The sequence below is a fragment of the Anthonomus grandis genome, chromosome 14 (genome assembly GCF_022605725.1).
Source record: "Anthonomus grandis grandis chromosome 14, icAntGran1.3, whole genome shotgun sequence".
Lineage (NCBI taxonomy): Eukaryota > Metazoa > Arthropoda > Insecta > Coleoptera > Curculionidae > Anthonomus > Anthonomus grandis.
In genome coordinates, this window is record NC_065559.1 from 4,438,773 (window position 1) to 4,455,908 (window position 17,136).

At 33.4% G+C, this 17,136-nt stretch overlaps 1 protein-coding gene and 1 pseudogene across 1 annotated transcript in view; one reads left to right on the forward strand and one right to left on the reverse strand.

Moving 5' to 3' along the window:
• The first annotated feature begins 4,813 nt into the window (after positions 1–4,813).
• LOC126744451 (calpain-D-like) overlaps positions 4,814–17,136 on the forward strand; it is a 56,934-nt gene continuing 44,611 nt past the window's right edge. The window contains exons 1-2 of the mRNA XM_050451881.1: positions 4,814–5,198; positions 13,439–14,084. Coding sequence (XP_050307838.1) covers positions 4,978–5,198; positions 13,439–14,084 — 867 coding nt within the window. The 5' untranslated portion in view covers positions 4,814–4,977. The remainder of the gene's footprint in view (positions 5,199–13,438; positions 14,085–17,136) is intronic.
• Positions 5,625–6,237, reverse strand: LOC126744452 (mitochondrial import inner membrane translocase subunit Tim22-like; annotated as a pseudogene).

Consider the following 17,136-nt stretch of genomic DNA (forward strand, 5'->3'; position numbering starts at 1 on the left):
GATAGACTCCAGTTTCCTTCAAATGCAAAAATTTGAGGAATTTTCTTTGAACATTCTCTAGAGCCATAACATGAATCTGATATATATCTTGATCGAACTAGTGAGTAAAAGTGTTTTAAGAGATCTTAGTGAATTGTTTACAGTTTCTCATTATGAAACCTAAAACTCTATTTGCGGATGAGAGGACTGACTGAGTGTGGGGAATAAATGTCAGTTGGGTATCAAATGTAACCCCCAAATCATGTATATTTTCACAATGCTCTAATTGTCATTGATTGATTTGACGATTGAATGTCACTACTTTACATTTAGATATATTTACTTTAAGTTTATTCTTTATACACCAGGTGTGTCGTGCTTTTTAAATTCGGAAGGCATTTTTTACAACGTTAAATAATTTGAGTGTTATAGATTAATCGACTATCATCCGACGATCACAATACCATTTCCTATAAGTATCAGTTTTGACAGAGATACCTCTAGGTATATATTGACATACCTCTAGGTATGTATTATTGTATATCTATTCATATTTTTAATATTTTTTACTACTAACCTAAATATTTTGTTTACTAAACAGTTGCCCCATGAAAAAAACGTATTGAGGCAATTGTGTAGTGATTAAGGCGGGCAAGTGTGTAGCATTCTACACACTTACCCCTTTCCTACGATTAGCAAATTTCATTATTAATTATCTATATTTTTTCCTTATTTTCAGGCAAACATGGTTAGAAACTATAAACGAACTTCAAGTAGAAAAACTTCATACACTACAGATACATTAAAAAGGGCTTTAAATGAAATTGAGAGAGGTTTGATAACTCAATACGGCGCGCACAAAAAATATAACATTCCACAAATGACCATGAGCTATCATCGAAGAGGTTATCGAGGTGTAAAGAGCTTAACGATGGGAAGAAGTGCAGCGATTTCCAGCTAGAAGAAAAGCTTGCTCAATGTTTAATAACAATGGAAAAATGGGGATGGGGACTAACTCGACGAGATGTATTTAATATTGTTGAAAAGTATGTCATTCTAAATAAACTTAAAACGCCATTTAAAGCAGGCCGGCCAGGTAAAGATTGGTTTATAAGTTTCTCGAAGCGCCACAATTTATCCATTGAAAAACCCCAATCAGTGGAGTTTGCTAGAAGGAAATGCTTAGATCCATTCGTAATTAATGGCTACTTTGATATTTTAAAAACACAGTTGAATTCCTTAAATTTGCACGACAAACCACGGCAAATATGGAATGTTGATGAAACCAATTTTTGTCTAGATCCAAGCAAGACAAAAATAGTAGGCAAAAGAGGATCTCCATCTTCTAGAACAACTGCAGGCAGTGGAAGGCAAATTATTACAGTCTTAATGGCTGTTAGTGCAGATGGGTTTAAGGCGCCACCGTTAATAGTTTTCAAGGCAAAAAATAGGTGCATATAGTGGCAGGAATGGGTTGCTCCACGTGATGAAGAATTCCCTGGAATAACGTATGCCACAACAGCAAACGGATGGATGGAATCCGATATATTTCTACAATATTTTAAACAAAGTTTGTTAGAATCCTTTGGCCCAGAAAGACCAGTCTTGTTGATATATGACGGTCACGCGTCCCACGTGGATGAAAGATTAATTAGAGCAGCCAGGGAGAATGGGGTGATCATTCTTAAATTACCACCCCATTCATCCCATATTCTACAACCGCTTGACCTCAGTATTTTTAAGTCTTTAAAAGTTAGATGGGAGTATGAGTTGATCAACTGGCAGAAGCATAATGAGGGAAGACAAATTCCAAAGAAAAAATTTAGCTCCTTAGTTTGCAAATATGGAAAGAAACAAACCAATTATATCTAATGGTTTTAAGAAAGGAGGTATTTTTCCATTTGATGCATGTGTTGTTGACAAGGAAAAGTACGATCCATTATTTTACAAGAGATGGGAGCAACATCAAGGGGTACGAAGATTTCCTGATGAGTCGATGGATATATTGCAACCAGGACCGTCAAATCTAGGACAATAGTGCTATTGCCAATAATTTGAGACAACATTCCCTAAATATTAACAGAGAAGATACAAATCATCCTCATTTGTCAAGCCCTAATTCAAAACCAGGTCCAAGTGGATACCAAGGGCTACCAGAACAGCGATACTCTTTCGAAGAATTGCTATTGTCTACAGTTCAAGAGACTAACGCACCCGAAAAAGTAAAGAAAAGAAAAGTGTGTTCTGGAGCCGAAGTTATAACTTCTGAGGAAGTTATGCGTCGCTTGATCGAAAAGGATTCGACTGTTTTAAAACAAAAATCAAAATCAAATAAAAATCGGCGCAAAAAATTTAAACCAAATTCCATGAATGAAGAAGAGGACATAAGTGATGAAGAAATTATATTCCAAGAAAGTGATGATGATATAATAGAGGAAGAGATGAGAAACGCGGAAGCAGTTGATGCATGTATGGAGCAAATCAGTAAGCCTTCTACAGATATACAAGAAGATGACTGGGTGCTAGTCTGCCTTTTAGGGGAAAAAATCAAAAAAATATTTTGTCGGACAAGTGATCTCTCATAATAAAGAGGATGAAGAATTGGAAATAAAATTTACCAAAAAAGTGCTAACTTTAGACCCCTTGGCTTCTTCAACATTCACATGGAAAGATCCCGAAGGATATGCTGTAGTTAGCAGAAGCGACATTATAAGGTCTCTCCCAAATCCCGTTTTAACCGGTCGGCGAGGTTAATAAAATTTGATGTAAATTTTTCTGCATATAATATTCAATAATTCATGCTTATAAACTTGTTTAAGTGATTTACATTTAGTTATAATTAATGCATAGAATATTCTGTTTTCATTTTGTGTTTATAAATAAAAAATATTCACCTACATGTCACTTTGTGCCAAGTCTTAGTATTTTAAAACAATCGCAATATAGGTAAGTTTTACACATTTGCCCCATATTCTTCCTAAAGTAGGCATATCGAGGATACCAGTCGTCTACAGACTTGCCCCAAAATAGAGAGGAAGTGTGTAGTATAGACTTTGTTTTAAAAAGAAATTATAGTTTATTCTAAAAATAAAAAGTAGGCGTTAGAATTGCAGTAATATATTAAGCAAAGACGAAAGATTTTTTAAATAAAACGAGAAATTTGCGTTTGATTCTGCTTTATTTTTTATTAATAAATAAACCTAAACTTTCGCAACTTTACTAAACATCTACCCCACTTCACCTTATATATTTTCAAATCGTCGGCAAACAGTAAGTTTTCACAAGTTAAGGCGCGGGAAAGGTCATTGATGAAAAGTAAGAACAGTAAAGGCCCCAAATTCGATCCTTGAGGCACCCCAGATGAAGCCAAAAACACTAACTGCTATACATAAATAATTCAGTGTATAGCAGTTAGTATTCGCCTATAATATCAAAATATCCGAGTGTAACATTTGAGGACCTTATATTTTGGAAATTTTGAAGAAAAATCTCAGCTTTAATCATAATTATGAAAGAAGAACTGTGTTGTACTTACCCACGTGATTAATACTGTATATAAAACGCGGTACTTATTATATAGGGTATATGATTATATAACAAACTAAGCAATGATCTTAAAAGCATCACCGTTGAAAAACATTTTAAGCAGAAATTTATTTAGAGCCTTATAATATTGAAAAATAGTTTGTTATGTATTATATGAAACATTACTTATTGACCTTTATACATTTTCAAATCTTTTGTCACACCCTGTGTAAATTGTACTTTGTTCTTTATACAACAAAGTTCCTAATTAAATTATGTAGGAAATGTATGAGTCTTTCAGAAATTCTAGTACGCAAATAAAAAAGTGATAAATCGAGGACTTTTTTTAATATGAAGGCAAAAAAGTATAGTTTTCGAAATAATCACGCATTTCTCACTAATTTTAAGCGCACGGTATAGTAGGGCGAAATTCTAATTTGGCGTCTTAGTCAAGTTTTAAAATTCCCGCCACTATGACGTCACAAACTCATTTTCGTTGCCGGTTAGTACTACTCCTCGACATTCAGAGGGCGCAACATTCAATCGACGGAGTTTCCTATCTAAGAAGTATTAATCTACTAGCAAGTTTATACGGGCAATTAAACCACTTTAGCGACTAAACCGGTTTAGAGACAATTCGGTTTAGCTATTTTACATGTGAGGATTAAGTAACGGTTTCCACCTTAAGATTAAACAGCTGTTTACCATTGCCAACTTAGAAATTTGAAAAAAAATTGGTTAAGCTGACTAGTTGGTTTATTACTAGAAAAGTTGACTAGTTTATCAAGTGATAACAAAATTATTTGGCATAAAATTAGCATCTGTCTTAAAATATCTGTTTATTTATTTATTTTTTAAAGCATTTAAGTCATTTGTGACGTTTACACGGTAGTTTAAAGCGGTTTAAAACTGAACCATCCACTTATTTAAATCGATTTAAGCTAAACCGATATACGCGTATTTATACATGCGAATTAAGTTAAACCAATAGTCACTAAACCACTTTAAAGGTGCTTGTATAAACTTGGTAATAAAGTACTTGATCTAAAGCAATTTAAAAAATATTCACGACACAGTGGCAATTTTGAACTTGCCCCAAGTAATGAAGAACTGGTAGCAATTTTAAATTTGATCTTATTTAAAAATTAACGCGCTTTATGTTTTCTGTATTTTTTTATATGACTGTTGATTGAATATAAACCAATTGAATATTTACCCAAATATTACTCTAAACTTGTACCATCAATCGTTAAACAGCTAACGTCAATGTCATTCCAAAACTGTCAACTGTCATTCCGACGCTGAGCGCTGTGTGATTTGTTTACGCGCAAGTGCTGAGCGCTGACCCAAAGAAATCCATACAAAATAAAAGGATGGCCGATTTGTTTCCATACTAGTTAAAAATATCAGCTGTTCGTGTTTCCTGACATAATTTCATTTTTAAATGGGGTTATTAGCCATGTGCCAAGTGCGATGGGCGCGATTGCATCGGTGCTGCAATGGCACTGTGTCTCATGCAGCTTAATTAACCCCACGGAAAAAACCAAATGCATCAGATGTGGGACCGAAAGGCAGACGTCGACGAACAAAGACCTTTTGGAAAAATCGAATTGTTTTGATTTGAACCAGAGCAGGAATTGCACGGTAATCCGTAGATATAGGGCCACTAATCAGGGAATTTTAAACGGTGACAGGTAATAATAATTTGTATTTAATGTGTCCTTCATTGTCTTAAAAATCAATACTTAAAATTTAATATGTAGTCATTGCAAAGTTTGAAGCTTTACATTTCATTTGAATCTCTTTTACATTTCTCACTCTTGAAGACAATACAATAAGAAACATAAGTGAAAAGCATAAGCAGCTTCTGCCTAACAGCTGATTACCTATTAAAAAGTTTATTTCCAATTTGCATATAAGCCTGATTTGCATTTCTATTGTTTTATTGGGGTCTAGCTTTTGCCTTAAACAAGTATAGGATTGGATGATATTCCGACTAGCAATGTAAAACAGACTTTAGTTATATAATCAGTAATAAAGTCATAGCTAAATGTACGTTTTTTTTTTTTTTTTTTTTATTAACATAAATATAACAAATTCCTCACAATTAAATAAACTAAAAAAACTATAAGTGTCTAAAACCTTGAATGCTTGTAATAGTCTATAACAGTCAAAAATGCTGCAAATCCCATTGCACCAACAACCCCAGCTTTCACTCTGGCTCTTAAGCCAATCATGCCACCAGTAACTCCTCCAGCATAGGTTCCATTTTAAGTTGTGCTTTTCATTTCATTAAAAACCTGACGAGCCGTTTGGGTTTCCACATTTGTCACGGACCTCGGTCTGGTACTTGACGAAAAGAGACCTATAACTGCACCCAAGCCATACCCTGCAACACAACTCATAATAACCTTAAAAGGGCTGCTCTCGAAAAAAGCTTCTACCATCTTCTCCTCATTGGTTTTTATTTGTACTGGACCCAAGTTTCGGGGTATTATAATATTTTCTCCATATCTATAGTTGTTTCCAACAAAATAATTTGATAGTCTTGTCCATTCCTCTGGTGTGAACTGTCTTCTACGTGGTAAAATTTCATTTGACATTATGAGATCTGATAAGTTATCTTGGGTTTTACATCTCAATGAAAACTAAGTATTACCTAGAGGTCTATGTTGGAAAACATTATTGATCATTAGTTGATGGAAATATAGATGATACCAAATAGGACTTTTCTAAAGTTGTCTTCAGTTGCACTTGTTTACACTTATTTTAAACTTTATATTAAAAGCTATGTTTATAGATCTTGCGAAAGCTTTCAATACTGTGCCTCATCAAAAACTCCTTATAATCATAATCACAATCATAATTTTTATTGATGCCAGTAATATAAATTTTACACAAGTCAAAAAATACATAGGTAAAGTCAAAACAGACTACTTAACAGTACTAACACTAAGAACATTAAATTAAAATTCGACTATAACTAAAACAATAAATGATGGTATAAAAACACAGTAAAATCACCTTAAAATATGTGGTTTAAAAACTCCTCTAATGAATAAAAAGCATTCACTAATAAAACTTTTTTGATTTTTGTTTTAAAACTGTTTAGAGGTAAGTATTTTATTTCAGAGGGAAGAGCATTAAATAATTTTATTCCCCAAAAGCACAGTCCATCCCGATACCTTCCCAGACGGCAGTAAGAAGGTACAAAGTCAGTTCTATGGCGAGTATTATAGCCATGTATATCTTGGTGAGTAGTAAAAGACTGAGTATTATGTTTAACATACAGAAGGTTTTCCAAAATGTACACTGAGGGCAGGGTGAGAATGCCAAGTTGTTTAAAGGCTGCCTTGCAGTCCTCCCTATATGCAAGACCAGCTAGTACCCTTATCACCCTTCTCTGTATACCGAACACACGTTTGGTATCAGATGCATGTCCCCAGGCTAGAATACTATATGACAAGTGTGAATAGAAAACACCAAAGTATGCAGTTCTCAGAACTGCTGCTGAGACCCTATCACTGAGCCCTCTTATTAGATAGGCAGCTTTGTTTAGCTTTAAAGTCAGTTGGTTGATGTGATGACCCCAATGTAAACGTTGGTCTAGTGTGACTCCTAGGAATTTAGCTGTGTCAGCAGACTCCACCTGCCCAAGTTCCCTCATAGAGAAAATGATTTTAAGTGTCTTATCTGAGTTCATGAGAAGCCGATTGCTGCAGAACCAGCTTTCAACTCCTTCCCGCGCCACCAGGGATCCCTCCAGGGAAGCACCCAGAATGTCAGCCCGAAAGGATACTGTGGTGTCATCGGCAAAGAGGGTAAATTTTGCATATTCACTAATTAGTGGAAGATCATTGATATATATTAAACAAAGAATGGGTCCCAGAATTGACCCCTGAGGCACACCCATTGTAATATCGCCTATTGCCGACGCTACCCCAGCAAAACTCACAGACTGACACCTGCCCTCAAGGTAAGATTTCATAAGTTGAATGCTTGATGGATTAAAATTATAGGCTTTGAGCTTTCCAAGAAGGATCCCATGGTCGACGCAATCAAAAGCTTTGCTCAGGTCGCAGCAAAGAACTGTGTCATATTGAAAATTTTGAAAACCTTCAAGAATATCTGAAACCAAATCCAAGACGCCCAGAACTGTACTTTTGTCTTTACGAAAACCAAATTGACATTTGTTAAATAAGTTGTTTCTTTTAAAGAAGTCCACAATCTGTTCAGCTAGACACCTCTCTAAAATCTTGGACACAATTGGTAAAAGAGATATAGGTCTGTAATTATCTGGTTTATTGCAATCACCCTTCTTAAACAAAGGAATTACAAGTGCCTCCTTTAAAACAGATGGAAAGCATGATTCTTTAAGGCACAAATTGATTAAATTTGTAAGTGGAACAATAATTTCATTTGTAATTGATTTTAATGTTTTAACATTTAGACCAAAAATATCCTTACTATTTTTATTTTTGAGGCTGGAGATAATATCACGGACTTTGTTATAGGATACTTCATTGAAAGAAAAAACAATATCGTGTTTGGGAATCAATGATATTGGATCAATATTTGAAATTGGCATTCCTGACATGATACCCTGACCTACACCCAAAAAGAAGTTGTTAAAATCATTCGCTGTAAGACTACAATCTCTAACCCTTCCAGTTTTATTGCCACAAAATTCCTTGATGTGTTATCAAATTATGGTGTTCGAGGCATGGTATTAGACCTTTTTAAAAGCTATCTTTCCGATAGAGATCAATTTTTCAAAACTAAATCAAGTGCTTAGTCACCCTCGGAAAATTGGAGTCCCACAAGGCACCATATTGGGTCCTATTCTCTTCATTATATATATTAATGACTTACTAAATTTAAACATAAATGGTAAAATTATATTCTATGCTGACGATAAGGTCCTTGTTTTTACTGGTAAGACATGGGAAGAGGCAAAACAAAGAGTGTTGCGCGGTTTTGGTTTTGTCAAACAATAATTAGACTCCTTTAAATTATCCCTAAATTTATTCAAAACAAATTATATTGTCGGTTAAGATGCAATAGCTCGTAACCCACACTTTTTGCAAAAATGAGATTTTGTTACCATTATATTTGTGGCATGCCATATTATGCACATGCAATATCTCCCAAGTCACAGTTTGATGATAATTTAATTATATTTAAAATAAAAAATCTAGTATCCCACACTCATAAATGCAATACCACTTAAGCCACGTACTCCCCCCACATGTGCGGCTTATTATTGCTGTTTAAAGCAAACCATTGCATCCCACAGTGACAGGTGTATTGAAGTAGCTTACGAGGTTTTGACATTGTTTGTCATAAACAAAAGTAACCCACCCTGTGTTGTTCGTGTTTTAAGTTAAATTTGTTTTAAAATGAATTACGCATTTAATTATAATGTACGTAAACGAAGTAAATTACTTGTTAAAATGTGTTTACCATCTACAGGTGAGTGCCCAATTAGTTTTAGTTTATTAATTTGTAAGTTAAAAGACTCTTGAAATAATGTACCTAGGGGGACTAACAAATAAAAAAAAATAGTGTATGGTGCGTTTACAACTCATAAAACCTTTGGGGTTGATTGACAGAGGTCTGATGTAATGATGTAAAGCTAATAAATGGCTAAAGCCTAAGCTACTAAGCTACTTAATACTGGCAATGTTGGCCATTTTTTATGTCAAATTCTGAAAAGGCACACCAAGTTAAGTATTTTGGTTTTTGTAAGAGAAAATTGTTTTTTTTTTCAGAATGTAAATCCACTGAGGTAAATGAATCTGCTTCTAGTAGTTCAGGAGAAAATCAACCGATTGTGCTAGTAACTGTGCCGCCAGATGAACAAGTTGGCGTTTATAAAAAAGCAATTTTGCAAAGTTTTGAAGACATTATGGAGAATGAGACTATAGCTACTCAACCTACTGTTGATTCCGTTACAGAATTCTTTTTAGACGCGAACAATCTAAGAGAAGAATTATATACCTTAGAAAGCAAAACTTAATATTTCGCAAGCTAAATATTTTTCGCATTAGCAATATTTCGCAGTCACATACCATTTAGTGATGTACCAAACAATACAAATTTGGAGATTATGAAGGACAAAACGGATGATAATAAAGACTAAACAGCCCCAGGTTAGGAGACATGCAGACCAAGGAAGAAGCATCAGCCATGATATTAGAAAGAAACAATGAATCAGATTTGGAGAGCGACTCAAGTTACCAAGAAGAAAATGAACAACATGAAGACAGGGGATCAAGTAGCGGCAATGAAGAAAATATGACTAAAAAACGTAAAAGGATACCTTTAAAACAACTATGGAAGAGGGAAAAAAATAGAATTCTTCGCGAGAAAGGACAAAAATATAACGGATTTAAAAAAGACGGCGAGACCAAAAAATACAAACAAATTGCCCCTAAAGCTGAAAGAAAAATGGGCCCACCTTGTGATTCCAATCTTTGTAAAAATAAACATCTTTTGAGACCATTAACTTTGTGTTCCTCTAATCTCTGAATCTTTGTAAAAATAGTAAACTATGTTCCTGTTCAAATATTTTCGAAGAGAAAAGAAGGCAGCTTTTTGAAGAGTTTTGGAAAATGACTTAGGGTCAGCGCAAGTTTATGTGGTTAATAATGTAGCTCTGTTAGCTGTTAAAAGAAGATACACAAAAAATGAAAATTCGTCGAGAAACTTTTCGATGTTTTATAGTTTAACAATAGATGGCCAGAAAACGAATGTCTGCAAAAAACTTTTCTTGTCTACTCTATGTCTAGGAGAATTTCAAGTAAGCTCATGGGTTAAAAAGGCTGAACATGGTATGCATGAATCAAAAGTTGGCAAGAATGAGAATAGGGCGGCTCACTTACGCGAAAAGAAAAATAGTGATAAGGAATTTTTAAATCAGTTTTTTGATGAATTGTCTTTCTTGCCATCCCATTATTGTCGTCAAACATCATCTAAGTTGTACTTGGACCAAAATGTGCCGTCAAAAAAGGCTTTATTTAGGGCGTATCTTTCAAGATGTGAAACTGAAAATAAAAAATCTATGAGTCGAAAAACCTTTGATGACCTGTTTCAAGAAAAAAATCTTGCCATCTATCAGCCGAAAAAAGATAGGTGCGATCTTTGTTGCCAGTATGAAGTAGGAAATTTAGAAGAAGGACTTTATGCGATACACATTGCTAAAAAAGATAGAGCAAGGCAAGAAAAGGCCAATGATATAAAATTGGCCGATGATGAAGAGGCAGTAATGTTGATGATGGAGTTGCAAGCTGTAAAAGTATGCCCCAGTTTGAATGCTAGTTCTTTGTACTATAAAACAAAATTATGCTGTCACAATTTTACAATTATGAACATAAAAACTAAGCATGTAATGTGTTACTAGTTTAGTGTGTTACTGGTTAAATCGAAAGTGACCTTTCTGCTTCCACGTTTGCGTCTTTGGTCTTTGACTACATTTCGAGATTCACTAACAACAGCAAGCAAATTATTATTTACAGTGATGGGTGCACCTACCAAAATAGGAACAATATCATGGCCAATGCTCTTCTTTTTTATCAGCAACCAAAAATATTATTATTCAAAAGAAGTATCTTGAGCGTGGGCATACGCAAATGCAATATGATTCTGTTCATAGTAGAATTGAGACTAAAATCAAAGAAACTAAAGAGATTTACCTTCCTTCGACTTATTTGTCAATTACACGAGATGCTCGCAGAAATCCATTTCCTTATTGTGCGGAATGGGTCAATTATGACTTATTCCGTGACTTTTCTGTAAAGGTCAATCAAATGTATGCTAGTATAAGACAAGGAAGCAAAAACGGATATCCGAGCGATTAAATACACCTCCGAAGGAATAATTTTATATAAACTAAATTTTGATTATTCATGGACTGAGCTCCCCCAACGGCGATGCCGAAAAGAAGTCCTTATTTGGCCGCCACTAAATTTGACTAAGAAGAAAATAAAAGCTCAAAAGTTTAAACATCTCCAGGAACTTAAATCAGTTATTCCTGTAGATTGCCACGCCTTTTATGATAATTTGAGTCACATGTAGGTTTAGTTGGTTCTGATGTTCCTATTCTTGGTAAAAATTATTTTTTGCATTTTAATAGTGACATTTTTATTTCAAGCCCCTTAGATGGACCCAACTTACATTATTCTGTTAACCCACATTTGGTCAACATTTAATTCGAGCATTATCTCGTAACCCACTTAAAAAGCTCAAAATCTTGAATAAATCATTATTTTTCTTTTTACGATCATACAGTTATTTTTTTTTGTTGAATATCCAGGATTTATTGGTTTAAGGTACCGTCGCCACTCACGTGTAGTTAGTTTTTTCTCCTCCTTTAAAAAAATTTTCATGGTGGTTACGAGCTATTGCATCTTAACCGACGATATTGCATTTTGGCTAACAAGCACAAGTAGACCGAATTTTACTGAAATTTAGACAAGTGAAGAAAACCACTGTTTTATACCAGAGGTAAAGAAAACTAAATATTTAGGAATAGTTATTGATCAGCATTTAAATTGGACAGAACACATATCATATCTCACAAAAAAAGTTCGCACCTTAATTCATAAATTTTATCTTCTTAGAGAATTTCTCTGCATTAAACTGATCAAATTAGTATACAAATCTCTGGTCGAATCATTGCTGTGCTACGGCCTTATAGTATGGGGGGGTACAAACAAAAGTAATTTACAACCATTACGGGTAATACAAAAGTCCATATTAAAGATAATTTTTAGGAAAGATAGGCAATATCCAACTAAATCTTAGCTATATCTAACTTAGACGGTTTATACATACATTATATTTGTGCATATATATATAAAAATATACACTAAAAAAATTCGTAAACCATCATCATCAAACAAGAGCAAATGTTAATAGACACTTAATTATACCACCAAATAAAAAAACTATAAATTTAATTAGATTTAATTCCACACTTGTAAATAAATAGGAAAATGAACGAATATATGATACATTTACATTTTTAGGAAATAGTATATAAGTAATATTTCAGTGTACAGACTGGGGAATCAACCTCTAGGTGCCAATTAAACAAAATTTTTGATAAACAAAACAATGTCAATGAAGAACTCAAATGTCTTGTATGAATATTTAAATTTGATTTGAAATTAAAAAATAAATAAATAAATAATTCAAATGTAGAACTAATTTAACCGATTTGTGATCTATAGTGCTTTTAACAGGTATTTCTCTAAGATCTTAAACTCAAACTCAAAAAATGCTTTATTGTCAATATAAATGTAGAAGTGGTGGACAATGCCAAAACATAATTAAATACACAGACATTACAATAAAACTAGATTCAAATGTAAATCATAAATAATCAGCAATCATGAAAAAATTCCCTAAAACTATAGTAGGTAAACTTTACTGGCAAGAAATTTCTTTTATTTTATATGTAAGCTTTTTTCAGTCTTAAGTGTTTAATTTATCAATTATTATTAAATAACTTTTTACCTCTATATACACTATCGCTCATATGTAGAGCAACTTTATGAAAACTATAAAATCTCAAATTTGCATTAATATAGGTAAGTCTATAAAATAATTGGTTTTATTTTTTGTTTCATACTTATGATTTGCATATTTTTTTAATTTACAATTTTTATATACAAAAAAACTTATCTCCAAGATGTATAAAGACCGTACATCAAAAATAGTCTTAGAGTATAACAACCTCATAGGGTAAAGCCTATTTTTTCTATAAATTATTTTAAGTAAATAATTTTGTGCAACATTCAACGAACTTAATGCACTCTTATACATACCACCCCATACAACAATACCATATCTTAATAGGGATTCTACAAGAGATTTATATAAAACCTTATTAATTATAATTATGTAATATATTTGTATTTAATATTTTTAGGTTTGCAGAAAGAAAAGACTGCTCCGTTTTAGTCAAGAACACCTTAATCAACACTTTAATTCTAATAGGAGAACGAACCTACCAAACACCTGTTATTAATACCAACAATCCTACCTTACAAAAATCATTTAGCAACCCGAATTTAATATATCGAGCATATTGTAAAAAGTGCCAATTACACTTTTATCAATCGGCCAGATCTCAGTGTTTTCTTTGTGATGACCCCGTGGAAACCATGAACATTGCTGAATCTCCTTGCAAAGTCTGCTCTGTCGCTCATCCCAATTACAAGAACTACGAGATTTTAAACTATGAGAGGTGCAAATGCCAAAAGCCCACGGACTTACTATGCTTGTCGAATGTCAGAAGTTTGAGTTGTTCGATTGATAAAAACCCTCAAAATTCATCCGCGGAAGGTACAGGCAAACTGAGTAACGTCCGAACAACTGCAAGCGGGATTAATGATTCGGACGCATCCACGAGCAGTAATTATTTGTGGTCGGTGAAAGGTTCCCTGCCATCCACCACCTGGACGTGTAAAAGATGTACGTTGTTAAACAGCCCCAATATCTCGATTTGTGAAGCTTGCGAGGCTCCTTATTCTCCGGATTTCAATAGTAATGCCACTCCAAGTGTGATTATTAAGGTAAGAAACCACCTTTTATCGATTAATGAATTTTTTGAGTAAAAATTCGGTGATGACTGTCTTAAAAGACAAAATTTCCTAACCAATCCAATTAACTTATAAAGGTATTATTTCCAAAAGAAAATTGACCAACAAGAAAGTTTTTTTTTGCCATTTCTGATTAGATGAGTTAAATGGCCATAAACATGACTTTATTCATTTCTATTTTTTGCATTGAAAAAAGCTATTTGATGCTAAAAAGGACATATTCAAGATGTTCTTCTGTCAAAGAGAAATAATACTTACCTTAAACCAAATATATATTGTACACAATGGAGTGTAGCTCTGTGTGTGTATAAGGGTATCTAATTACTTTAATATATATCTTTTTTTTAAAATATTACAAATTTTAAAAACCTATATACTACATATATTTTTTTTTCACAAAATGTATCAACTTGATAATTATATTACAATAATATTAACAATCAACCAATTGTTACAAACAAATTTATTTTTTATATGTAGCAATTTTTAGTTTATTTGGTAATATATTAAAAATCTTTGGCACTGTATAAAAAAGGCTTGCATTTGGGACTACTGCCATATTGAGAGTCCATGATTTATAAAGTTTAGATGTATTTTTGTTTTTGAGATAAACCTTACTATAGACTTAATATAAATCTATGGTTTACTCTTAACACTTCTGCATCTTTAAATAATTGGATTGAAGACTACATCTTATTTTTATTATGAATGATCTTTAGCAAGTATTTTTGAGTAATAATTGATGGCTCTAACACATATTGACAGGAAGCTCCCCATGCCAAGATGCAATAGTTCAGTATAGACTTAACAGTAGCAGAATACACCATTTTTAGAAATTTTAACTTCATATACTTGCACAACCGATACAACTTGTAAATTAATTTCCTGATTTTGGTACTTGCATTCATCAACAGAAATAATTTCAAGTTGGCATTGGCACTGAGCAGTATCTTGGCATTCATGCTGATGAACTTTTAACTAAGTATTAGACAGTGCTGATCAAACCAGGCGTTTATATGTTTAAGTGTAGTTTTGGCCTTTATTTTTGCTTCAATCCAGGTCTTGCCTGTAACAATCAGTGCTGTGTCATCGGAAAAACACAGCCAAGCATTGTCCTCTGTGGCACACCATATTCGAGCGACTTGTATGTGCTCATTGAATTGTTGATTTTAACGCGTTGAGTTCTATTTCCTAAGTAAGACTGAAAAAGTTTCAGTTAAATTCCACGTACACCAATTTGCTCTAATTTGTCAAGAAGAATATGGTGTGTCAAACGCTTGCCCTAGATCAAGAAAAGCTCCAATACATTTACTTCCCTAAACAAAACTTTGGTTTATATAATTTGTTAAACAGGCAACCGCATCCTCAGTGGTAAAATTCTGTTTAAACCCAAATTGTTGCTCTGATATTATTTTTATTTACATTTGGATATTCATTCAGCCTAAGTTTAATGCACTTTGAGATGAGAGAGAATATTTCAGAGTGATCGTCAAAGAATCTTGGGATTCAGAGGGCGTTACTTGCCTAAAACAGGTTCAAAAGTCCATTTTTTTGCATTCTACCGCATTTCACACTTCAGCTACATCTTGGATCTTGGATCGTCTTGAAATCATGTTTTGATAACTTATTCATGATGTATACAAACGAGAGAGAATATTTTAGAGCGATCGTCAAAGAATCTTGAGACCCACAGGGGGTTATGTGCCCCAAATAGGGTCAAAAGTCCACTTTTTTGCATTCCACCGCATTTCACACTTTAGCTACATCTTGTATCGTCTTGAAATTATGTTTTAATAACTTAGTTATAATGTATACCAACGAGAGAGAATATTTCAGAGCGATCGTCAAAGAATCTTGAGACCCAGAGGGCGTTACTTGCCTAAAACAGGTTCAGAAGTCCAATTTTTTGCATTCTACCGCATATCACACTTCAACTACATCTTGCAACATCTTGAAATTATGTTTTGATAACTTGGTTATAATGTATACAAACGAAAGAGAATATTTCAGAGCAATCGTCAAAGAATCTTGGGATCCAGAGAGGGTTATGTGCCTCAAACAGGGACTAAAGTCCACTTTTTTGCATTCTACCGCATTTCACACTTTAACTACATCTTGGATCGTCTTGAAATTATGTTTTGTTAACTTGGTTATAATGTATACAAACGAGAGAGAATATTTCAGAGCGATGGTCAAATAATCTTGGGATCCAGAGGGGGTTATGTGCCTCAAACAGGGACTAAAGTCCAATTTTATGCATTCCACCACATTTCACACTTTAGCTACATTTTGGATCGTCTTGAAATTATGTTTTGATGACTAAGTTATGATGTATACAATACAATTAAAAGCATCTGCCATCTCTCTATCATTATCTGTAGTTCTGCCCTTGTTATCAATCATCTTGAAGCTATTTTCAAGGTTTTCTTCTTTTTTATTTGTTGCCTCTTTTATGATTTTCCATGTTTGTCTAATGTTTTGCTTTAATAATTCAATTTTTCCAGAATAATAATTATTTTTTGTTAGTTTTATTAGGTTACTAGGCTGATCTCTGTATTTTGAATTGTGCTTATTTTCATTAGTTTATCGCGTTGCCTAATAGAAGTCAAAAGTCCCTGTGTTATCCATGGTTTTAATTTTCTTTCTTTACTCTTAATATATTTTTCTTCTGTCGCAAAGTCAATGTTCTTTTTAATTTTATTCACAAAAAGATTAGCACAATAATCCACATCTGTACATTGCCAAACATCCAACCAATTTTCCTCTTTAATAAACAAGCTAAGTTTTTATAGTTCAACCTTTTGATAACGTGATTTTTAGGTAAGTCTTTATTCACTGATTTTAATGGTCAGAAATTCCAGTATATATAACTCTTGACTGTACAGCAATGTCCCCTCCTGCATGTCTTACAAAATCCTTTCTTATCAAACAAGTTGACAAATATTGCCTCGTCTACCCATAAATTAAGTTATCTAATGTATCATATTTATTTAATGGCGGATCTAAGGGAAATTAACGACAAGCT